Source organism: Miniopterus natalensis, chromosome 4 (genome assembly GCF_054644295.1).
Source record: "Miniopterus natalensis isolate mMinNat1 chromosome 4, mMinNat1.hap1, whole genome shotgun sequence".
Classification (NCBI taxonomy): domain Eukaryota; kingdom Metazoa; phylum Chordata; class Mammalia; order Chiroptera; family Miniopteridae; genus Miniopterus; species Miniopterus natalensis.
The window spans coordinates 74827999-74853024 of record NC_142084.1 but is presented as its reverse complement, the minus strand read 5'-3'; the positions used below and the strand labels follow the sequence as shown (position 1 = coordinate 74853024).

Here is a 25026-nt window from a genome sequence, read left to right as displayed (position 1 = left end):
TATTATTATCCCAATTTACAGACAAGGAAACTGAGGCTAAAAAATTTGTTCAAGAGCACACTGAAGTTTTAATGAATATTTATTTAATTGAAGACTCCAGTTTCGTGTCAAGAACTAGCAGGAAGAAGGGGGAAGACATTTGTCCCCCCAAAAAACTCCAATCTCACCAACATGTAAGCAGGCCGCAGAGCAAGCCGGCAAGCCCCACTTGCCCTCCTCGGGGGTAACAAGTCCAGCTAGCCTAAACGTGTTTGGGGGCCGTCTCTGGAGAGGCTATACTCCTCCACGGTCTTTGGGGCCCTAGCAGCTTTCAGGGATCCCAAACGTTCCCACCGCCTCTGCCTTTTCTAACGCGGGTCTCTGTGGAACAAAACTCGGGGTTCTGGCTTCTCATTTTCCTGCCCTCTGGAGAGGTCTCAGCTGGTGGGGAGGAGGGGGGTCCTCCGGAGCTGAGCGGGGCGGCCCGGAGGTCTCGCCCTTCCTCCCCGCCACCCCTGCAGGCTGAGCTGTGCCTCCCGCGGGGAAACGCGGGCACTGCAGTCAAATTGGGGCCTGAGGTTCGCCCCAGGCCGCGGGCCTCACGGAGTCTCTGGGCCCGCAGGAACCCGCAGAGAACCCCGCCACCCCCGGGTCACGCGCAGCAGGAGGCGCCGCCGAGGGACGGGACTGGGACTGGCGCGGCCGAAGCGCTCGGGTCCACGCCGCTCCCCGCCTCGCCCCTTCGGCCGGGTCTGCGGCCCTCCGGCCCCAGCCTAGGGCTAAGATTTCACGGCCCCCAGACCGCCTCTCTAGGTGACGCTACAGCCGGTGCGGTTCCTTTAAAGGCTGCGGGTTCCGTTCTTCTTTCCTTTTCCACTGGATGCCAAAATATGCAAATGCGGGCACCGGAATCTACAGCCAAATCGAGAAGGAAAGGGGCGCGGCCGGCGCGTCACCGGATCCGCTCCTTGTATGGCTCTTCCCGGCTTGGCCCGCCGCCCGGCGACCCTCCCAGCAGCCGCCGGAGCCCCTCCCGCGCCCAGCCCCGCTCACACTGCCGCCCACGTCCCCGGGCCGGCCGCCCGCCGCCCCCCCACCCCCCGGGAGGGACCGGGGGCGGGAGGCGCTGCACGCCCTAATTCCGGCCGGAGCCGGGACCGCTGCGGAGCAATCGCTCCCAGCGCGGCGCGGGCGGAGGAGAGCCCGGGGGCGCAGCGCCTCCCCGCCATAGGTGTGGGGAGCCCGGCGGGAAGGGCGGCCGGGGCGGGGGAGCAGGGGCTCGCTGGCGGCGGGAATCCCTCCTTTCCTGAGAACCTGAGAAGATCCGGGGGAGACTGGCCCCTCCCACTCCCGGTTCTCCACCGAGTGCAGTGGCGCGGAGGAGAGCGAGGCTGCCATCCACCCCCACCGCGATGTGCAGCTCGGGAGTTCCTCCCACGCGCTCCCCGGCCCGCGTGGCCCTCCCACGGCATGAGGCCCGGGGATCCTCTGTTCCTCCTTGTCAACACTCCTACTCCCCCTGAGAAATGCACGTCTCCCCCAACCCGACTCCCCAGCGGGGGACACGGGATTCACCGCACCCACGCGGCCACCGAGGAGGGAATCCTCCCACGCCGAGCCGGTGTGATTCGGGGTCGCTTCCCCACGCTCCCTTCCTCTCCTCCCCCTTTCCCGGGCCTGGCCGCGCGCTCCGGGAGCAGGCCTCGGGGAACATATCAGCCGCCCCCGGGATCTGCCGCTGCTACGGGAGGTGGCAGCGCTGCGGGTCGGCCAGCAGACGGCCCTCGGCTGCAGGGCGCCAGGGGCAGCCCAGCAGAGGGTGACGGTTAGGGCAGAGGCTAGGGGAGGCCGCCGGGAGGCCCCGTCGTGTCAGGCTGTGAGTTCAGCGAGATCCTGCGGCAACTCACTGGCGGGCCCTTCCCAGGCAGCAACAGACAGCGGCTGCGCCCGGGTCTGCTAGGGCCTCCATGGCCAAAGGGGGTGCTTGGGAACCGTTAGGGAATTAACCGAGGGTTTGGCGCACGTGTTTTCCCTATCCGCTCAACTTCATTTTTCCTTCTTCACCAACAAAACCACACATCCCCAACCTCAAAGGTGCGTGGTTCTCGCCTCCCGCGCAGCCTCTTTGCAGCTACGACTCTCCCCGCCAAGGCGCTCAGCCAGGAGTCAGCGCAGGGTCAGGGGCACAGGGAGAGGCAGGGGTGTGGGCGGCGAATCAGAGAGAGGACGGTACAAAAGTTCTCAGGATCGGGGACCAGGCATCCCCGACGCGCTGGAGTCCTCCTGGAGGGACGCGCTTCCTGCCTCCCGGGGTCCTGGGCGCGAGGGGAGCGGCGGGAGCGGAGCAGGAGCGCGCGCCTTCCGGGTTCCCCAGAAGTTCCCAGGCTGCCAAGGGACGCGGCCCGAGGTTTTCATTTCTCATTCTTCCCGCCAAGGGTGTTGGAGGCCACTAGCAAACAACCCCCCCCCCCACACACACACACACCCCCTCCCGCGACCCCCCTCGCTGTCCCAGAGCGTGCTCCTAGTGCAGATCCAAAATAAACAGAGAGACGGCTATGGCTTTTTCAAACCCGCGCTGCGCGCTTTGCGCTTTGCATTCAGCTGCATCCCTCTTCCCTCTCTTCTCTCGAACTGTCCTTTCTTCTCTCCCTCTGTTTCTCTCTCTTTTTTCAAGATCCGCGAGCTTTGCGGACGCCGCGCCGCGGCTGCGGCCCGCTTCCTGCTTTCTAATGTTCCATTGTGAGGAGCTTCCATTGTGACGTCGCGCCCCTTCGGCTGGGCTTTGTCTGTCCATATATGGGCAGCTACGTCACGGAGCTTTCCCGGGGCTCAGATAAATAGGCTGGTGGAGTTCCCTGGCTGGGAGCTTTTGGGCAGCAGTGAGCTTGCTAGGAAGCGGCGGGGCTGGTGGCGGTGGGAGCAGCGGCGGCAGCAGCAGAGGCGGCGGCAGTGGCGGCGGTGGCGGCGGTGGCAGTGGCGGATCGGGGGGCGGGGGGCCGCCGGCGCGAGTCTGTTTGTAAGATCAACACCGAGGCCGCGTCCGACACCCTCCGCGGAGACCCCACCCCGCCCGAGACCCCAGCCCACCCCCGGCACACGCCCCCGGCCCAAGACCCAGCCTCATAGCGCACCGGCCAGGCTACCCAAGAAGATCGCCCCTCTTTGCCCTCTCTCCCACCCACCCCCCAAAAAGAGAAGATCCCCTCCTCTGGCCCACCCCTTCCCCTCCCCCCGAACTTTCCCTCTCGCATGCTTTTCTTCTGCACCACGGATCGCCTCTCGGATGCCGCTCGCCTGGAAGCTGCGCTAGGAGAGAGCGGCGGCGGCGGCGGCGGCGGCTCGGGAGTGCTATGACCGGCAAACTAGCCGAGAAGCTGCCGGTGACCATGAGCAGTTTGCTAAACCAACTGCCTGACAATCTGTACCCCGAGGAGATCCCCAGCGCGCTCAACCTCTTCTCCGGCAGCAACGATTCAATAGCCCATTACAATCAGATGGCTACAGGTAAGGGCGGCGGGGAGGCGACGAAGCAGCGAGGAAGAAAAGGGAGAGGAAGCGAGGGACGGCAGCAGCTAGCGATAGATGGATGGATGGGTGGATGGATGGATGGATGGATGGAGAGATGGGGGCGCGCTGGGAATTTTCCAGGGGGCGAGTTGCTTTTCCCACCCACTCCTCCCCCCCCGCCCTCCCCAATCGGGAAGGCTCGGTTGGCGACGCCACGGTAGAGGCTTCTGTTCTCCCGGGTGGGGGCAGCCGCCGACCGGAGGGAGGTAGGTGCGAGCGGCCCTGGGGTTCTCCACTCAGGGGGCGCGATCGCCGGGCTGCGCGCAAGGCGTGGTGCCGTCGCCCCCTTTCCCAGGAGGAGCCGAGCGTCCCTTTCACCCGCGCTCTCTCCCCTTACTCCCTCAGCCCCCCACCCGGGATGGAGCCGAGCGCGGCGTGGAGTCCCCGCGGTGGGAGAGGTACTGCGACGCTGCCTTTCTGGGGCGTTCAGCAAACCCGTGGGGGTGTGGGGACGGTGGGGAGAGGGAGGGGGCCCACCCGCGCAGGGGCTGCCCCGGGGGGGCGATCTCTGGGCCGAGGAGCTTGGGAAGAGCGGCCACTCCCGCGTGGAAACACGGGCCGGTTTTCCGCCACCCTCGCTAGCTGGGGCTGGGCTTTCTCCCTCCAGCAAGAGCCTAAAGCTTCTTCAGGCCCGGAGGAGGCTGGGCCGGGGGGAGGCGGTGGGCGAGCTCCCTTGGCGGGTAGCACCCCTCTACGCGAGGAGGACAACGCGTCGGCGCTCTCGGGGTCAGGGACCCGAGCGCAGCGCGCAAGGAGGGCTGCGATCGGGCAGGAAAGGCGCGGCGTCCCGGCGTGGACAAGGCTAGGGGAAGAGGCCGAGTTGTGTGCGCTAGAGAGCAGGAGCCCGGCGCGCTCCGGGTCTGAAACTACCTGTAGCTGCAGCTACCTGCCCGCCCCACCTCGAAACAACAATGCTTCTCGCGCGCGCGCGCGCGCGCGTGCGGGCGCATGTGAGTGTGTGTGTGGTACGTGAGTGTGTGCGCGGCGTGTGCGGTGTGTGTGCAGCAGCCACTCCACACCCCGATCCGTAGTATTTTGCTGTATCCAGGTTGCGCCTGGGAGCGCGGCACCGCCCGCTTTGCGCCGGGCGCAGTTTTCCTCTTCCCCCACGCGCTGCGCACTCCACCCGGCCGCACCCTCCACACCTGGGCAAGGACCTGGGCGCCCCGGCCCTGGAGCCGGCTGGGCTTCACTCACCCCTCCCCTCTCTCCTCCGCTCTCCGCAGAGAATGTGATGGACATCGGTCTGACCAACGAGAAGCCCAACCCGGAACTCTCTTACTCGGGCTCCTTCCAGCCAGCCCCGGGCAACAAGACCGTGACCTACTTGGGAAAGTTCGCCTTCGACTCCCCCTCTAACTGGTGCCAGGACAACATCATTAGCCTCATGAGCGCCGGCATCTTGGGGGTGCCCCCGGCCTCAGGGGCACTCAGCACGCAGACCTCCACGGCCAGCATGGTGCAGCCACCTCAGGGCGACGTGGAGGCCATGTATCCGGCGCTGCCCCCCTATTCTAACTGCAGTGATCTCTACTCGGAGCCTGTGTCTTTCCACGATCCCCAGGGCAACCCTGGGCTCGCCTATTCCCCCCAGGATTATCAATCGGCCAAGCCGGCCTTGGACAGCAACCTCTTCCCCATGATTCCCGACTACAACCTGTACCACCACCCCAACGACATGGGCTCTATTCCGGAGCACAAGCCCTTCCAGGGCATGGACCCCATCCGAGTGAACCCGCCCCCTATTACCCCCCTGGAGACCATCAAGGCATTCAAAGACAAGCAGATCCACCCAGGCTTCAGCAGCCTGCCCCAGCCGCCGCTCACACTCAAGCCCATCCGGCCCCGCAAGTACCCCAACCGACCCAGCAAGACCCCACTCCACGAACGGCCCCACGCCTGCCCAGCGGAGGGCTGCGACCGCCGTTTCAGCCGCTCGGACGAGCTGACCCGGCACCTGCGCATCCACACGGGCCACAAGCCCTTCCAGTGCCGGATCTGTATGCGGAGCTTCAGCCGCAGCGACCACCTTACCACTCACATCCGCACGCACACAGGCGAGAAGCCCTTTGCCTGCGAGTTCTGCGGGCGCAAGTTTGCGCGCAGCGACGAGCGCAAGCGCCATGCGAAGATCCACCTCAAGCAAAAGGAGAAGAAGGCCGAGAAGGGGGGTGCGCCTTCTGCGTCCTCAGCGCCCCCGGTGTCCCTGGCCCCTGTGGTCACCACCTGTGCCTGAGGCTCGGGGCCCCCAGATTCCTACATTTCCCCTCCAGTGTCTCCCTGCTGCCAGCCTGAAAGCAGCGGGAAAGCTAGCCACGGAGGCGCAGGGGCCGCTCCCTGGCCTCTCCATGGACGTAAGGTCCCTTGTCCCTCTTCGATGTCCCCCGTTTCCACCCTTTCACACCGGCCAACAGTCGGGGGCCAGAGCAGGAGGCGCCTTCCCCTCGCTGACCCCCACCCCCCTTTAGCCAAGGCGTCGGGGGTGGAAAGGTGGCGTCTAGCCCGCTTTGTTCAGTTCGGATCGTCTTGATCCAGGGGCCGCTGGGCCGTGCCAAGGAACTGCAGGGGACTGAAGGCGGGGCCCGACCAAGCCTCGCCTGACCTAAGCACCTCACTGGTCCCCCAACGTCTCCCTCGGTTCCCCCTCGAAGACCAGAGAGGGGGAGAGGGTAAGGAGCGCACCAAAGCGCAGAGCTTGCTGCCCGCCGCACGCACGCGCGCCTGCGTGCGGGGATGCGCGCGAGTGTGCGTGCTCGCGTGAGTGTGTGTGCGTGTGCGCGCGTGTGTGTGTGTTTGTGTGAGCGCGCGCGAGCGCGCGCACGCGTCTGTGTCAGACTCTTGAGCTGAACTGGGCTGTGTCCACCCCAAACTCTTCCCCACGTCGGCTTCTCAGGCCGCTGGGGACTGTCCCGGGCTGGGTGCCTGCACGTAGCCAGATGAGATGGTCTTCCATCTGCTCGGAAATAATGTTTCGCACAGAAATGCCTCGGATGCCACCGCGGCGGTGCGTAGAGTTTGGCCCCTCGGAACCCCACCTTTTCCGAGCGCTTGCCTGTTAGGCCTCAGAGCAGCTTGTCTGCGGGGAGAAAGGAGCAGCTATCTCTGAACCTGCCTTTTTAAAAATGGATTTCCTCAGCCCCACTTTTTAAAATCTAGGTCCTGAGCTTGCCCTCTGCCCTTCCCCCACCCTCTCCTCCCTTCTCCCCCCTAAGCCTTCTCCCATCTCTTTCAAAATCTTTTACCAGAAAGGCAGGCCTCAACCGGCCACCCCATTTCACCACATACCCATTGTTTTCTCTCACATACCCATTTCTCCTTCCCACCGTTGGTGAGAAAGCAGGCTCTTTTTTTGCCCTTGGTCACCAACAGGTAGACTTCAAGTTTATGTACATGGGGGGTGGGTACACACACACCCCACATACATATATATAACATATAAACAATATGTATTCCTAGCAAAATAAAATCTCTAAGGTACTTGGCTATCCAGTGCAGCGCACTGGAATAAAGGACTTGTAGGCATATACATCTTTAAATGGTTTATTTTTTATGAAAATTTTAACTGATGAGATTATATCTATAGATGTGTGTATTGCGTGAATATATATACATATATATCTATGTATGTATGTGTATATATACACATATACACACATACACATCTCTGTCCAAATTTTCCTCAAAAGATGGGGATTTTTGCATTAATCCGGGTTGGTTAATGAGGCGTATCTCTTTCATACCCCAGTCGCACCTTCTCCCTGCCCTACCTCACCTCTTCTCAGGCACCCCCTCCTCCCCAGCCCGTCTCCACACAGGGTGACTCTTTGGAAGTATAATAGTAGGGAAGGCTGCTCTCTGACACAGCTTCCAGCACAGCCCTGACTGAATGTACTGTTCCCTGTTTGCATTATTTCTCCTGTGGTCAATAAGCTGCCCAGAGAGAAGGAACAAAGGTCTGGAGTTTACAGAATGTCTGTTTTTAAAGTCACTTTATGCATTACCCACCTTTTTTTTTTTTTTTAAGAAAAAAAAAGCACTGTTTTTTCTTTGTTGATTTTTTTTTTTTTTTTTTTTTTTTTTGGTGGAGGATAATAATAATACTAAAAGGAGTCCAGTGGAGGGGGGGGCGGTTAAAAAGCAGGGGGATTGTGGATTTCCAGGTACTTGGACTTTTTGTAGAAGGAGAGAGGAGGGTGATGAAGTTTGCCAGGAGGGCTCATATTTTTTCAGCTGAGGGGTAAAATCTTTCTTTGTAGAGACAGTATTTTGCTGAATACTTTTTATAATGTGATGATTATTAAAAACAAAAATTTTGGTCACTTCAAAGCCGGAAGGAGGAATCAGATATCCTTTAATATTTTTTCCTTGCTCCTTCTGGCTTGTGCATGTCACTGCATGATAACTCTGAGTTTTCCTTTGTTTTAATAAAACTGTTCTCAGACATTTAAGCTAAACTAAGAGAAAAAATAACTTTGTTGCCAAAAGGTTGTGCTATCCAGATTTTTTTTATATGTCTGCATGTTTTAAAAAAACAGCAAAAGAAAATGCACTCTAACTTATGTGAACTGAGAGAAAAAAAAAAAATCAGGTTTTAAACAGGAAAACCTATGGGGAATGATATTTTTTGGAAGACTTTTGTATAAAGTTGAGTACTTAGAAAAAGACAAACCAGATGTAATATATTTTGTGGATGTTTTTATTTCTTGGATTTATAGTACCTTATACTAAGGTTAAAAAATATGCTTGATATTGTGAAAAGGTGAAATTCTTCACCAACATTTCATCTGCTCCTTTGTCACATTGTTATGCCAATATAATATAGTTCATGAAAACAGCATTTTTAAAAACCGAAATATTGAAATGGTGTAATGTTGTACCATTTGCACTGTGAGCAAATGCTAATACAGTAAATATATTGTGTTTGCTGACAATCAGCCGGCCTATAAATCTCCTTATTTTATTTCTTGTTTTCATAGCATAAAGTTTTGGTTTGGCCTGTTCTTTGTCTTGTTTTGTTTTTGGCTGGTGGTTGGTTTGATAGGTTCTTATGCCTGGCTTTGCCGTTCTTGCTCTGAAAATTCTCAGTGTGGAAACGTGGAATTCAGTGTTACTGGAAGTTGGTCAGAATTCTGTGTGGTTCTGGTGTTTCCAGTGTTGCGTGTTCGCTGCGGTTCCAAAAGAATAGAATTCTCCTCCACCCTACTGAGAGCTTCAAACTGCTGAAAGACTCGGTGAACAGATTAGATAAACCCCTGGGATTCAGGGCTAGTGGCTGGAACCTTCTAGAGCCCTTCTCTCTGGCTTCCAGTGGGTGTTTGAGGGTAGAAAGGAGGATGTCTCCTGATCTGTGAACTGTTTCTCTGATGATCACCGGGAGCACCAGAACAGGACCCGGAGGATCACTACAGCCACTGTGAGCGGTGCTCTTGCTAAAGCTTTTGAAGCTTGAAAAACAGGTGGAGACTTGAGAGGGGTTCTTCAGGGTTGGCCAGATAACCAGAGAGATTGGAAGCTCTTTTGTGGTAGGATAACTGGGGAAAGTCAGGTGTAAAGTTCTATAACTTCAATCTCACTTGGACAGGATTCTCTAGGCCTCACTATTTGTAGGTCCTGGCTGAAAAACTACTTTTATGAACTACCCAGGGTTCTGATGCTTTTAAGAGAAGAAAGAACATTTGGGGTTTGGAGAACATACAGGGAATGCTTTAACCCCTCACATCTTACAACTTATGTCTCTCGTAAAAGTGGTTCTTCCCCTCCCTGAGCTTTCTTCCCCCAGAAACTTCCCTGTCCTTAACTGGGTTTATTTGCCAGCCCTAGAGCTTTCTCTTGAAGAGATATGTACCTCCCATGACCTTCCTGTGTCAATATCTCCAGCCCACCCCCCTCACCTAATTTCCTGTAGGCTTTAGGATCCTTTATCACTGTGAGGCTTGTCCTAGAGCAGTCTTTAGACAAGTGAGCCCTGTCCCTCTCCCTGTCTCCCTGCCTCCCCTCCAAAACACTCACCTGGGCTTCTCTCCCATGCGTTTCCATATTACCTGCCTCAGCAAAGTTTAGGGGCTTGGTGCATGATACTGAGCTATGTAAGTATAGCACTGCATATGACTGGGAGCGGTGTCTCAGTGCCTGAAGTACAAACCAGGCCAGCCACACAGTGACAGAAATGCATAGCCTCCCTGCTCAGAAACTGCTCTTGCTGCCCCAGTGCAGGCCCATCACAGTGAAAAATGTGGGTGGTGTTTCTGGTTGGCTATAGTTACCAAGAAGTTGAAGGCAGACTTGGGTAGAGGAGGAGGGCTGTGGCTTTAGAAAAGAATGTTTTTGAAGTGAGAGATCAATAAAGAGAATGCAGTATGGAATCTTAAAGTTTCTCACCCACACAATTCTAGGTCACCGGCTACCATCTTGAATTCCCTTCTCTCGCCTCACGGAACTTGCAAAATTCCAGAGTACAACTTTACATGCAGCCACAGGAGGTGTCCTCCTTTTTTTTTAACAAAGGGAATTTAAGATGGCCAAAAAGTCCTAATGACTGAGCAAATGATCCATCTCTTTGCTAAGCTAGATGGTTCCTTCCAGATTTCTATGTTTTTTCAAATGGATATTGTCAGAGGAAGATAGCGTCACTGGGTGTCTTCTTAGCATCCAGCCCCACCTGCACCTTCTCCAATCAAGCCAGGCCCTCAGAGTTGCACTTTCGTCAACAGTGTACTGTGCTGCATGATTAATAAACTCACTTCCCATTGGTGCATATTACTCAACCAGACCTGGTTCGACCACTGGGTTACTTGACAGTATGGCAGCCCGTCTAGCTGGCACCAGCCCTGTGTGGTGTAATCTCTGATTCACGCTTTGTAGCTAGATAAGGCCGTCTCTGATGGCATCGCACCAGCAACCCAACCTGCCTGGGTTTGTAAATACGGGGAGAGGAAACTCAACTCTGAAACTTAGGGAGGAAGTGGGAAGATGGTGGAAGAAAGGCCTGGCTGTGGCATCATGACAAGGATTCTATGGAGGCTTTCCAAAGGAGAGGCTCAGGAGCAAAATCAGGCATAAATACAAAGAAGAGGTAGAGGCCTCACTGCTTCTAAGCAACCCCTAAGGTGTTTGGGAATGAACAAAAGGATACTACCCCCCCCCCACATACACACGCACACGCACACGCACACAGACCTTGGGAGTGGCGTACTGAAGGCAATGACTCCACAAATTTGTACTCAGTGAACTGGAGTTGGGTACAAATGAGGATACACTTAGAACTGGGAGCAAGGAGTGGCATATGTCTTTATATGGTGGTGGTGGTGGTGGTGATGGTGAGTGTGCCTATGTATTATTCACAAGTATATAAAATGGAATAGCAAGGTGGATTCTGGTGAATGAAGGCAGTAGTTGATGGCCAGTCACTACTGATTCCCTTTTGCTAGTCTGGAATTTGCCTGCTATAGATGAGGAGGTTGTGAGTTGCCTTTTCCTGGCCGTGATTGGCTCCCCTGGTGTCCTGGAATAATAAACCTAGGGAAAGTAGGAGGCCTCTGTGTGTCCCAAAGACTAGAAATCATACTGGAAAAAATCTTAACTAGGAGAAAATGACTTTCTAAATGGTGCCACAGGGTTTCAAAAATAGGTCGTAATCCTAAATCTATTCCAAGTGGTTCTTTTTAGAAAACCTACTCTTTGTGCAGAGAGGGTTGAGGTCTCCAGAGGAAAAGGAAGGATCCCAGTGAATCTCAGAGCCCCTTGGTCCCACCAGTCCCTAGGACAGCCTTAAGGACACAACCACTCTCCCTCAGTCATCCACCGAGGCCAGGAACAGGTTGGCCTTGTCAGCTTCTCCCAGCATCCCAGCTCTTGAAGCTTCACCACTCTCTCTGCTTTAAGGTTCCCCTCTAACCCATCTGTAATATTTTCAAGGATTGGACATTTTCACAGCAAGAACAGAGGTGTGATGAGGCTTTCCCCGACTTAAACTAAAACCTCGGACACATCCATGCTCAAGCAGGAAGGGACCAGGCCTGGACTCTCTTGCTGAGGATCTACATTCCCCAACCTCATCATGGTTGCTTTTGTCTGGGATCTGGAAGGGTGGCCTTGTCACCGCCCCTGCTGACCACAAGGGGCACAGTGCTCCTCTGCCCATTGATCTCCCTGGGAAATACTATTTCTTCCCTTCAGGCAAACATGCAGATGGCTAGAAGAAAGGCTTCTGAACCATCTCACTAGGAAGCTAAAGCAAACAGAACATGACCACAAAGCCGCAAACAAGAATTAGAGAACACAAGGTTCTAGATGGCAGTGGCTACTCAACGTTCTAACTTCTACGTTGGATGGGAGTTAGACCACCATATGGTTTCTTTAATGTCACCTAACCTACTTCTTGTCTCCAGGGAGGCCCCCAGCACATTCTCTCATGGCCAGCACTCCACAATCATCCAGCTCTATCATTGCCCTAATGGTGTCCTCTGGGCCCTGCTCATTTCGCATGAAGAGTGATCACAGGCTGGCTTTCCCTGGGATACCTGCCCTGGGGCTTCAGCCATCTTTACCTTGAAGCTTTATGGAGACATCATGACCCAACCAGAAACAGACTGTTCTTTTCTGACCCAACCAGCAGCAGAGTGGAGTTCCCTCTTGGGTTACCCACTAAGTTCTTGGTTACTGTCTCAGGAACACTTCTGCCTCTCAACTCCCTGGAGGAAAAAAGAAGTCTGACGCCCCTGAGGCTAGGGACATCCCAGCCCTCCACAAGGGAAATTACCCTTGTCCGTGGACTTGTATTCTCTGGGGTGGCTTGCCCCAGGGGGTGGCCCCACCCAGAATGCATCAGGTCCCTGTCTCCAGCAAAGAGAGAGTAGTGACCAGAACAGAACTGGGCCTCTAGGTCCTTTGTCTTCTTCTCAAAGACAGGGTGCAAGAGCTCTGGCACTTTCTACTCAGCACTTTGCCCCTTTCAGTTTGTCCAGGTGCCTAAAGGTCTTCCACTTCTCCTTACTCCCTTCTCCTGCTTAGGAAACTCAGGCCATGGGAGCAGGAAGGCAGAAAATTTCGGGTGCCTGTGTGGTCCCAGAGGACTAAGGAAAGCCTTCTTTGGGGGCACTTGTTACTTACTCAAGTCTCTGTCCTGGAAATTGAGAGCCATTTTGATAACCCAGCAGCACTCCGGCTTTTCCTTGGGGCCCTTAACCAGCTTTGAAATTGTCACCTCCATCCTAGATCTGAATCTCAACTCTGCTACTTTCTTGCAGTGTGACTGTCAACAAGTTTCTTAGTCTCTCTGAACCTGTTCCTTCTTGTCTTACCATATGATGCCCGGTTCATTGTCTGTGCTCCGTAAATGTGACTTATCTTCCCTGTCCCTTGCCCCTGTCCTCTTTCCCCGTCCTCCAAACAGATTCAAGAAAAGGGGCTCTGTCTCCACCAGGGATCAGTGCAGATTCAAACACAGCCAGAGGAACCTCTGTCCTCACCACCACTTCCAACTCCAGCCACCCACTGGACACCTGTATTCTGAAAGGGGGATCCTCCACACCACCTCCCAGAGGACAGGAGTCCTTACCCCTCTTGGCCACAGCTGCTGTTATTGTTGCCATTTCCTGGCCCGGTTCCTTAACCCTTCCCAGGTCCTTTTGTCTCTCTCACTTAGATGGGTGGATGTAACACCTTCCTGATCCAGTATCATCTGCAAAGTTAATTAATGTGTCATTGGGCTGTTGCCTGCTTCCTGATCCTTATCAGGGATTTAAATAAAACGCAGCAGCCCTAGTTCTTCCCCATCCATCCCTCTCCCTGAATCTGAGGCTTGTTCTTAGTCATCAGTCCTCGACCTCAGCCTTCTGGCCAGTTCTCAGCTTCTAGTCTGAGGCCAGGTGGGGCTGCCCTTGCCCAACCCTAGTTTTGAGGCAGAGATGCCATCCGGGGCTTTAATGGAAGTGATGTTCTGTGAGAGAATCGTGGACATTAGAGTCCTTACCTCACCAATCCCCTTGGGTGGGTTCCCCTACATTTGTAGAGTCATAAGACTTAAGAGGCTATTTAGCACTTTTTTTCAGGTGAGGAAACAGAGGCCTCCAGAGGTTCTGGGACTGGTCCAAGATCACACATCCAGCAAGAGCAGAACCAGGATTTTAGATCCAGACTGGAGCATCCGTGGAAATGTGCTGATTGCTTTATTTATTTCATAAATATTGGTTGAGGGCCTGCTATGTGCAACATACTCTTCTAGGCACTGAGGATATAGCAGTGAACAAAAAATTCCTCCGTTCTCAAAACTTTTCTCCAGAGCAGAAGCAGGTGAAAAACACAATAGATGTTATGTCAGATTGTGATATATGCTATGGAGAAAAGTATAGCAGAGTAAGAATGCTGGGGTGGTTGTTACAGTTATATGTAGGGTGGTCCAGGACAGCCTCATGGGGAAGGGCCCTTGTGCACAGATGCGGGAAGTGACGGAGAGGGCCACGTGGACATCTGGCCGAGAGTGCTCCTGGCAGAGGGGACAGCGAGTATTAAGGTCCTGGTGATGGTGGTCTTGGACTGCCAAGAAGTCACATGGGGCCAGGGTGGCTGGAAAGAAGTGAGCAAGGGAGTTAGCCATAGGAAGGAGTCAGAGGCATGTGGGACCAGATCCTGGAGAAAGAAAACACACCCTGAAGCCTGACAGTCAGGAGAGACCCCTGACCCCCTGGGACAGCCACCACCTGTGCCTGGGCTGCCAGGCCATAGGATGAGTACCCTCTCCCTCTGCCCAACCTGCCTCTCCTTAGAGCCTCAGAGCCCCCATCTGCTTGACTTCCTCGCCCCTCGTCCCCCACCACGCAGCCTTCTTAACCTTTCCTTCATGTCCTCTCAGAGGCCACTGATGATTCCTAAACTCCAGCTGGGCCAAGGAGAGACAGAAGTGCCTCCTTTGAGAACCACAGCCTGAGAGCCCCTTCTTTTCCTGTTGACATTTGCCTTGGTTCCAAGTTCCTTAATCAGATGGATGACTCTTCCTGCTCAGAGTGGGAATCTCCCTTGGCCTCATCTCTCAGAAATCGCTCCCACAAAGCCAGCTCCCTCTAGTCTGTGGCTGGATTGGCCATGTTTCCTGCCTTCGAAAAGAGCTGGTGGATGGCCAGGTTCCTCCAATATGGTCACATTCTCACCCCCACCTCAGGTCCTAAACATGCAAGACGGGACACCCCTAAAGCCACTTGATCCATAATACTCCTTACCACAAGCTTCATTTCCCTGGATTGTTGCAAATCTTAATCTTGTAGCATCATTTCTATAGACTTATCTAAGCAGTTTCATTCTGGAGGAGAAAAATCCTTCCTCCCCGCCACCCACCTGTTTTTGGTCTTCCACTTCACATCTTTCCAAAAGTCTCCCTCAGTGTCTGCCTTTCCCTGGCAACTTGGCATCATCCAGAGCTGCTTCTCATTTCGTTCATTCATCCATTAATTTAGCAAAACTGTATTAAACCAGGCACAGCGCCTACCCCTTGGGGGGCGGGGCAGGCAATACAAAGATGAACGTAAATAGGACACAGTCCCTGCCCTCAAAGATCTTCCATTCCGTCAGGGAGACACATAAACAGGCGATCTCAGGGCATTGCACTTGGCGTCACGTGATGGTGGTCCCTCATAGGGAGGGCCTAAATCAGTGTCTGGTAGGAGGCAGGGGAGGTGGGGGAGACAGGGGTGGGGGTGAGGGAAAAACTTCCTGGAGGATCTCAGAAAGGCATCTCCCAGATACCGCAATAATAATGAAACCACTAAGTAACCGAGAACTTAGTACACGCCCAGCTCTGTGCTAAGGTCTCTTCCTGAATTACACCATCAGACTTTAGGTACAATGGATCTACCCCAGGATGCTCACCTGGTGGTCTATGAGGCTTCTTACTCTCATGTCCTTTCCCTCGAGGAGGAAGAGAAGCTCCCAGTGGCCCACAGGCCCTGGGAAACAACATAGCAGCTTGGCATCTCCTGAGACTGCCCAGCTGGCTTGGTGGAGGTTGTCCAACCCAGGTAACACTTCCCTGTGTTACATTCTGGTTGCTGCTTCTTGCTATAGGACAGACTTTTCCAGGGCTAGGGAAGGTGTTAGGATGGGGGCTCCAGCTTCTGATTCTCTGTTCTTTGCATAACATCTCTCAGGCTGACCTCTCTGCCTGCTCCTCAGACCAGACCTGAGATGGTGAGCTGAGAGGAAAAGCCCCCCATGTCTCCTTCCCTTTGGGCACTTAGAGTTTTGTTTCCACAGTTCCAAGCATGAACAGACCTCTGCCTTTTCCCCTCTTAGCCCACCCACCTGCCTCTCCTTTGCTGCTGGTTGAAGAGCTCAGGCCTCGCAGCCAAAAGACCAAAGCGGTAGCTTCAGGCCCAGCATTGTCTTTCTCTCTGTGTTAGACTGTAAGTCAGTCTCATAACTTGGCTGAGCCTGTATTTTCCCATCTGTACAGGGGGTTAATAATCTACTCCACAAGGCTGTTGAGAAGTACCACTGCAATGTAAAATTATGAAAGAAAGCTATTCCTGACCCAGAATCCTGAAAAAGACTGTTGAGGGATGCTTTTTTCCTTCTACGGGTGAATCGTCTGGGCAGATATTCTGGGCAGAGCTAGGAGCAGGGTCTAAACTCTTCTAGGTAAGGTGAAAGAAAAAAACAACACACGCAGGATCCAGATGGCTCAGAGGTGACAAGCCCAGGAATGCTCCCTAATCCACTGTTGGAAACTGTGCCTTCTGGGTCTTAGAGCGCTGAAATCTGCATCCAATGAGAATATATGTTGTCAAACAGCTGTACACCTCTGGGCTCCACTGCATCAGGAGTTAGACCTGGTTTCTGGCTTTGCCTCTGATATTAGGACAAAGCTATTAGTTGGCAAAGTCAAAGTTCCCCTCTGGGTCTTAAAGTCCCTGCGAGAAAAATGAGTGGTGCTAGTGATAGATCCAGACAGCACCTCCAGGACCACCACTCTATGTACACAAGACCCACCCTTCACCTCACAGCTGGGAGGCTGAGCCAGGGCCCAGCAGGGACAGGATGCGGAAGAGGCCTCTGCTCTTGTCCTCCTGGGCCCAAACTGAAAGATCCTGCTTCCTGCTACTTGGAAGGGCCGGCCTCTCTCCATCCCCACCAGCTCCCTGGGGCCTCTGTTCCCTGACTCTAGTTCCTCTGGCCTGAGGCCTTGGGGTGAATGTTCTCTAGCTGTGTTTGTTTCTTGGAATGTGTTTTTTTTAACCCGTCTTCTCTCATATTTGCCTGAAAACTACGTAGAAACTGACATTTAGTCAAGTCTCCTGGTTTGGGGTTCCATTCAACCCAGATATTCTCAGCAGTGGCTTGAGGTGCACGGATGGGTCAGCCTCATACCCCTGGACTAGAAGGCCCCAGAGGGTGGCTGGCTCCTGGAGGGAGCCACTGCCCTGGTGAGGGAGTAGCAGGGGCCTAGAGGGCTCAGAGGCTCTGCCTTTGGGTCTCTACCCTGAGAATTCCTACTGCTGGGAGTCCTCTGTTTTTGGATTTAACCCCAAACCCACCACCTGAGGCTCTGACTCTCCTTCCAGGACCTCATCTCAGGAGAGGCGTCTTAGGAGATCTGGGACCTCATTTCTTCTTCTCAATCCAAAGCGCAAATGTGCTCCTCCCCATCCTCCCCGCAACATGCTGCCTGGAACCAGCAGCCCCGCCCTGCTGACACACCTCTCTCCCTTATCGCCAACATCACCCATTTATTCCAGCCCTCACCCCACTGGAGCGTCTGCTGGGTTACCCAACATCCTCTGGGTCAAGCCTGTGTCGGATGGCTTGAGTCATTAACTCCATCTCCTCCCAACCCTCCCAGGTCCCCAGGCTTGGTCTGGTTTAGCAGGCTGGGAGGGAGGGCTCCTTCCCTTCCATGTGCATAGCCTCCAAGACCCACAGGCCTCCTGGGACCAGGACTTTCCTGATATTCAGCCTAACTCTGTCTTCCCTAGAACAATACCTAGGGGGCCCTCCTCTGTCCTCAGCACTATAGACCCCCCATCCCTAACTAGACCACCCAAAACAGGTCACGTGCGTGTGTTTGCTGTCTCTCTCTCTACCCCAGCCCCTATGCTGACTACTCATGGAAACGGACACAGCAGTTAACCTCACTGGGCCTCAGATGACATATCTGTAAAATGGGGATAATAATACCTCTCCCACCTCAGGCAAGACACTGGGCCGGCTGATTTCCTGAGGTCCCTTCCAGTTCTCTTGGTTCTGCTCATTCCTTACTCTCAGAACACCTCCTCTGCAACCACAGGACATTCTTAGTCCACTGAGCCCCTCTTTGGGGTTCACCAGCTTTCTCTTATCCACACCCTCCTACCCCCATCACTGCTAGCTTTCCTGTAAGAGTCTCCAAATGAATGCAATCAAATCCTTGAGACCAGGTCTCCAGACAAACACCCCCACACACAGGTTCAGGTCACCACTTCCCTCCTCGCTCCCCCCACGTTATCCAGGGAAACCCAGGGGTTAGAGAGCAAGGCCCAGTTTCCCTCTGGGGACAAAAGACAGGCTCTGTTCTCTGTTCACACAGCCTTCTGGAGCTGGCAGGCCCTCAGCAGTCCCTTCTACATGCAGCCCAGGTTGCCTGGCTTCGATCTTTGTGTGTGCCCTGCACACACATGCACAACGCAGCCCTACTCGGTTCTCTCACAGTCACAGTCTCTCCTGCTTTCCCTCCCCCTCTCCAGTTCTCTTTCTGCAGCATGCTCCTGGAACACACCCTCCCGGCCCACCAATCCTACACATGCCACTGCGCTTTACAAGCATCAGCTCCAGAATTTCCCACTTCTCCACTTGCGCCTCCACCCCACCCCTCCAACTCCTCCACCTCCAAAGGGTGGGTCCTGTCTGCCCACAGGGCGAAGATGCCTCAACTCCTCCTGCCTTGGTAGGAAGGGTCTCCGAGGCTCCTCCCTAATCCCCTCACCTCCCTTCCCCAGTGAGGAAAAGCAGCCAGGCCCCCAGCGGCCCAGGAACCCCTCCCCAGCATCTGGTGAGAGGACAAGCAGCAGCAAGAACTGTAGGTTCTTTTCCCCGCGACTCCTAGATTTTATACCAAAATGCAGGGTGTGCTCCTGTTTGCATTTTTTTTTTTGTTTCCTTTCTGAAAATAACCATGAAACTATCATTTCCTCCCACTGCCTTCTCCCTATCTTATTTGGATTAGCAGAGTTGCTGGAAGAGGTGGTTTGGAGCCACGGACAGCCTCCTTCTCTGGCCTGGGTTCGGTGGCTTTCAAGCAGGTGCTGCCACATGGGTGTTGGGTCCCACGGGGTGGAGGGAAGGAGCACAGATGCTGGGCGTGGTGAGTCCAGGCCACCCCCCCAATCAGAGACTTCTGGGAAACCAGGTTTCTGCCAGGCTTTGTCCCCAAGTTAGCAAATACTGGAAACAGTTCTGCCCTGGTTGTCCCTCAGCTGTAGCTTCTGGGTGAGGGGAAAGGACCAGAGCTCAGCCCCCTCCCATGCCTGACAGGAGGGGATGCTGCAGTGTTGCAGACTCTCCAAGCAGATGGGGGCATCAACACAGAGGAACCTGTACTTATACAGATGCTGGGGTACATGCTGGGTATATCTCTATTTTTCCATTTTGTCTCCATCCAAAACCTCCTCCCAGTCGGCCATTCTGGGCTTCATGCTGGTGCACCAGGAAGCGAGCCTCTACAGGTGCCAGATCCAGGGTGGGGGTGGATCAGAGAGGCCCCCGAAGGAACCTGGGGCTCACTCCACCCGAGTGCCTGCAGGGTCCAGCCCACGGAACCTCATGACTTGCTTGAGAAACTGGGTTCTCCCCTGTCCCTGGCCCTCGCTATGGAGGTGCTGGCCCGCAGGTCTCAGCCCTTTCTGACCTCAGAGGGGTCCAGAGACCAGGCACTTGGACAGACAGAGGGGAGAGCGGTTAGAAATGGAGAACAAGAAGCCAGGCCTTCTTGCCCTTATGGTACTTTAGCAAGGCCCTCGTCCCAAAGGCTCCGGCCCTAGCTACAGACTCATTTCTGAAGCCTGCAGCTGCTTTCCATTGGTCTGTTTGAAAAGGGCCTGAGGGAGGGTCCATGGGACCCGGGAAATTGCAGTCCCATGCAAGGTGAGGGTTGGCTGAGGCTGGAAGACAGCTGAGGCCTGGACGGTGCCCAGACCTTGGCCTGGCCCTCCAGGGCAGGGGGCATTGTGCCTTCCCCCACATACTGTGTGCCTTCTTTGGGGATTCTTTCCTGATCAGTTCAGAGGTACAGTGGGCCAGGTCTAGAGGGGGGCAGCTGGTCTGGCCTGAATGGCACCACTGGCTCCTCCTATACAGAAGTGACCCTCTTTACACACCCTGTTCTGCTGGGCACCATCTTCTCAGTGTGACCCTCGGAAGGCTGGAGTAGTGGTGTCTGCCCCATCCAATTTCTCTGGGTCGGCCAGCTGCCATGGGGACTTCATCCCTTTCTCTGAGGGTCATCGGCTGCCTGAGAGGCAGAAGCTTGGCATATAAACTCCTCCCCCACCCCACAGTTCTTCCAAACACTTCCAACCCACCCATCCCCTCGCTCTTGCCTCTTCCTCTCCAGCAGGACCCTTCTCCTCCCCCACTCCCTGTACCAGGCTGAGCTGCTGGGCTATTTGGGGCTCTGGCCGGCCCTGTGGTGTAATCAGTGCCCAGGGATAATTGCCACCTGCCCTGCCGGTGTCTGGGGGCTGTCTCGGCCGCAGCAGCAGGGGGCGGACACTGGGTAGCCAGGCCTGGAGGTCAGGCTAGGGCAGTCCTTCCCACTCCCTAGATTTGCTTCTCACCAGGTGTGGGACCTGCAAGAATTCCCTAGGAAAGCCATGATCTCTTGGAGGCTGTGCTCACCTGGGACACCCTGTGGCTATAGCTGAAGGTAGATGACTATCCCAGCCAGGGGAGAAAAGTCCTGAGGCTACTCTATCACCCACAGTTAGCTCAAAGCCTGACCTCCCCATACAGCCCTCTGATAGCAGTGGGTACCCCTCCTGGCTACAAGCTGACCTCTGGGCAGTGCCACAGCTGGAGCATAGACTTTGTAGCTAGAAGGACTTCAGCTCAACTTTCATCACAGGCTTTCCTGGGGTCAAGGCCCCCAAGCCTCATTGTCCTTCATCTGGGAGGTGGCAAGGGTTAACGAAATGCCATGTGAGAATGAGTATTCAATAAATGCCAGCTCCCTCTAGTATGTATGCCCCCTTTGAGTACTTTCTTTTCTACTCCAAGGCAATTTAGACAGCCTGGGTTTCAATGCCTGCCGTTCTCACTTGGCCAACTCTATGACCTTGGGCAACTGGTTCAGCCTCGGTTTCCTCATCTATAAAAGATAATCAGAGGAGCTGCCTCATCAAGTTACTGTGAAAAATACATTATCTAATACATATAAAATGCTGAGCCCGGTGCCAATAAGACTCTGCAATGGTAGTTATTATTGGGGAATTACAAAGGGCAGAGATGGGGTGGGGAGCCCCAAGGCCTGCAGCAGAATGTACAGGAGAGTGACGTCTGAAGAGACACACCGGGACTGATGGGACAAACCACACAGCCACCTCAACACCTGGATATCCTCTGTGGCAGCTCTGGCCCTGGGGAATAAGGGTGACTTCTCTCAGGCCTCTCCTAGAGGGAGAGGCCACTCCTTCCTCTTTCAACCCCATTTGCCATATCAGCTTTTTGAGGTCACAGAACATCAAACACCTGCGGATATTTTACTTTTAAAAGAGAATCACCAACAGCAAAATCGAGATGAAGTACTTTAATCTTGGGAGATGTCAAAATAGCATTGTTTCTTTTTCTTTACTTTTATAGTCCAAAGGTTATTTGTCTTAATCCTTGGGATTCTTCAGACAGATATCCATGAATGGCCTCCCAGATGATGGGCCACTCAGATAAGTGTCTTCTTGCCACGATGGAGCAACATGGGGAGGGGAGGCTGAAGGGCTGGGTCAAAAGAACAGGACTCGCAGGGTTGGCCTGTCCCGGAGGCAGCCCAGCTCCATCACTCCCTGCTTTAGTGTCTTCCCCAACAAAGCACAGCGCTCCCACCTCCGGCACCCTGGCCAACAGGCCAGACCGGGCGAGCACCCTAGCTGTCCTGCCCCACCAGCACCATGCATGGCAGGAGCAAAGAAGGCCACTTGGGTAGGAAGGTAGCCCAAATCATCAGATACTGCCTCCTTGGGGATGGAGAGGAAGGGAAAATGTTGAAGTGTAGGGTGTGGCAAAGTGGGTGCCATCCCCACCTGCAGGAACTCCTTAACCCCAGTCCAAGCCCGGAGGCTCTAGCCCAAGGCAGCAGTTCTTAGCCACCCCCATCCCCCACCCCTGCCATGGCCTAGGCACCAGCTCCACATCACAGCCATCGTGGCCTCCACGCACTCTCTCCCTCACCCCTTTCAGCCACCAATGCCCCATCTCAGGAGCTGCATCTTCAGTGACTTCCTCTGACTTCCCCTTTCCCAGGTGCGCCCTGGACCCACCTCAAGAAACAGGCTACCTAGAGCCAACTCAGAGCCCAGGAGCGGTGGGCGCAGTGCTCCTCCTGCCAATTCTCTTTCCAATGGGTGCCTTCTACTGGGAGCCAAGCTGTCAGGGGGCTGCCCAGCCTTGACCAAGCAGCGCTGGATGGATGCCTGGGACACATGTCATCCAGAGGGAATTGTTTTCCCTCCTGGGTGCACTCTCTCTCACAGGCGGCTCTTCCCTGGCTTCTGTGAGCTAATCAGGGAGAAGGAGGGGGAGGAGGGGGATGCTGCTTGCCTTCCCCGTTATCTGCAGCAATCCACGGTGACTAATGCTCCCAGTTGGTAAAAAGGCAGTGTAATCAAAACACTTTTTTTTTTAGTCCTTAAAGTTAGTCATTCTCCCAGAGTGGAGGAAAAAAAAGCCCACAGCAGGCACCATGAAATGCAAGCTGAGAGGTTCACGCTGACTGTGGAACTAAAGCATTGGCCACCGCGGCTCCCTGTGGGTCTGAGCTCAGGCCCTCCTCCTCCTTGGACCCTTGGATGGCCTTTTCCCACACCCTCATTTGTTCTTGCTTTGCTCCACACCTGGGCTACCTCATCCCTGAAGGACTTCATGCCAAGTCGGGATCTGCCCTTTCCTCTCACCCTGCCAGGTGCTGCCACCTGCTGGTCCTGACATCTCCAAATTGGAGGAAGCATATAAAAGTTCCCAGGGTGAGGCCGAGCTTCAGATTCCTTGCTAGGTGCCTAGTCATGTGCTGGCCTTCCCTCCACCCCCAACCCAGCCACTCAGTGCTGCACTTCCCCTGGCTCCATCCATCTGTCTGCTGGCTTCTGACCTCACCTGGCCCTGGCAGAACCATAGATTGTCGGGCACCTCAGGAATCATCAACAAGAGGTGGTATGCCATGGTGGCAAAAACCATGAGGGTGAGGGCCAGGTTGGCCAGGTTGGATTCTCCATTCCACCATTTATTGGCTGTGCTTCAACTCCTCCACACTGATAATAATAACAGTACCTACCTCATGGAGTTGTTGCAAATATTAAATGTGAACTGCTTAGAATAGTGCCTGGCACATCGTAAGTGCTCAATTATTAACTCGTAATAAAAATAACAAAATGCTGAACTAGAATGTGTACTATCACAGCCCCTTTACTCATCCAAGGCAGACATTGCTAATCAATCACAGTACTTCCCCACCAACGGCAGATTCCTCAGGATCCTCAACACAGCACTCCAGGCAGCCAGTAACAAGCGATCCAAATTGGCACATGGGATCTAGCCCAGACTCTACATTACAGTCAAGGAAAATGAGGCCCCAAGGAGGGAAGAGACTCCCTCAAGCTACTTGAAGGCAAAGCCGGAGTCCAGACAGCGATTCCTGGCCCTCACTGCTGCTTTGACCCAGCTTCTTATTTGTCACTTTACCCTGGCCTTAGAGCCATCAATGTGGACTTCCCACCACTGGAAAGTCTAATTCTTGCTTCTCCCACCCTTGCTTCTCTCTCATGTCCTTGGCCCATGGCTGCCCAAGATGCTGTTGTTCTGAGACATCTGCTGAGCAGGTGCAGAGCAGAGAGAAATGGGGAGTAAAACCACATAGAAACCTGAGGGTCTGGGTGTTCATTTATGCTACAGGAGCCTCCCTGAGGCAGAGACCGTTAGGGCTGCAAGGGAGCTCACCCATTGATTTGGTCCCTTCACATTCAGTCCCTTTGGTCTCAGCCCTCATGCTCTAATGAAGTTCCTAATGGCCCAGGTCCATTCCTGGAATCTTTGCTCTTAGCTGATTAGGGGTTAGCATGGTGAAAGAATCAAAGGGTCAGCCTCTGTGTGGGGAAGGCTGCAGGAGGGCACATAAGACAAGACCAGAGATGAGGACAGTGGGGGCACCTGCTTACAAATCTCTGAAAAGCTCCAAGTAGAGGTCAGGGGTCTGTCTGGTGGCAGAGTTGGTTCTTCAGCTGCTTTCCCTCCGGTCAACCACTTTGTCCCCTGAAGTAGATCTTTGCTACCTGAACACTCTTTAACTGCAGGCTCAGACTTCTGGGGAGAAAGCAGTATTCACCGGGCCTGAAAACAAGAGCATCCACCTCTACCCAAAGCTCTTTCACTCTCAGCTTCCACTTAGAAACCACATTTGTTCCCTTCCCATCCCTCCCCTGAAGGGGCAGGATCAACCTGTATGGTGCTGTCCTCTGGTTCCAAAAAGACAAAGACATAGCTCCCAAGCCTGGGTCTGCAGACCCTGCAGCTGAGTTTTCCACGAAAGTGGAAGGTGCTTGTGCTTCCTTGAGTTCACCTCCCCAGCATCAATGCTACATGGCACGTCGTGCTCACAGAGGGAAACTGTTGGTCCACAGGACAGCAGGATACCTGACCATCCATCCCAGCCCAGCACACATCAAGCTGAACAAATGAGCCTCAGATAAGGAGATGGAGCTCAGCTCAAAGCAGGCACTTTTCAGACAGACTCCTGGGAGTCCAGCATTCTTCCAAAGTTTCTGCTAGCTACATTAAAGATTCAGGGTTAGAGGTAAGAAGCACAGCCCCAGCTGGGCCTCAGGATGAATCCTTCCTTCCCAGAAGGTTATGCTTGGCGTCATCTCTAGACATCACTCAGACTTGCTCTCTGGGCTTAGCTCTCTGTTCAGGCCCCACCTCACATATTCCCCCATTCTCTTATTTCCCAAGGGCCTCTGAAGTCAACAAGAGCATTAACCTGGAACATCAAAATGTTCCAACTTCGCTGGTGTCATCCATCCCCTCATCTTCTAGATGAGAGGACCAAGGAAGGCCCAGAGAGGGATGTGACTTGTCTTAGGTCAGTCATAGTACCAAAGATGGAACTATAGCCCAGGACCCCTCTGGATTCTTAGTCTAGAACTCATCATTTTTGCTCTGGGGGAAGTCCGCTACCCCTCCCCAACCCTGAAATAGACTTTCCCTGGGATATGGGGGCTGCCTAGCCTAACAGTTTTGGAAATGCTTTAGCACTAC

General features: G+C 54.3%; 1 protein-coding gene across 2 annotated transcripts; it reads left to right on the top strand.

Moving 5' to 3' along the window:
* Positions 1 to 3332: 3332 nt before the first annotated feature.
* Positions 3333 to 5785, top strand: EGR3 (early growth response 3). Of its 2 annotated transcripts, none has more exons than XM_087816068.1 (2): positions 3333 to 3486; positions 4776 to 5785. In XM_087816068.1, exons 1-2 carry the CDS (start codon positions 3333 to 3335, stop codon positions 5783 to 5785), a joined length of 1164 nt encoding a protein of 387 aa, XP_087672194.1. The 2 variants fall into 2 exon arrangements, with proteins under 2 accessions (XP_087672194.1, XP_016067207.1); XM_016211721.2 differs by lacking the exon at positions 3333 to 3486 and adding an exon at positions 3908 to 3947.
* Positions 5786 to 25026: the final 19241 nt, after the last annotated feature.

Bases quoted from the DNA above. Each gene is read 5' to 3' on its own strand.
- EGR3 (XM_087816068.1), top strand. From the start codon at position 3,333: ATGACCGGCAAACTAGCCGAGAAGCTGCCGGTGACCATGAGCAGTTTG. The intron at 3,487-4,775 runs GTAAGGGCGGCG...CGCTCTCCGCAG, and splicing joins TTACAATCAGATGGCTACAG to AGAATGTGATGGACATCGGT.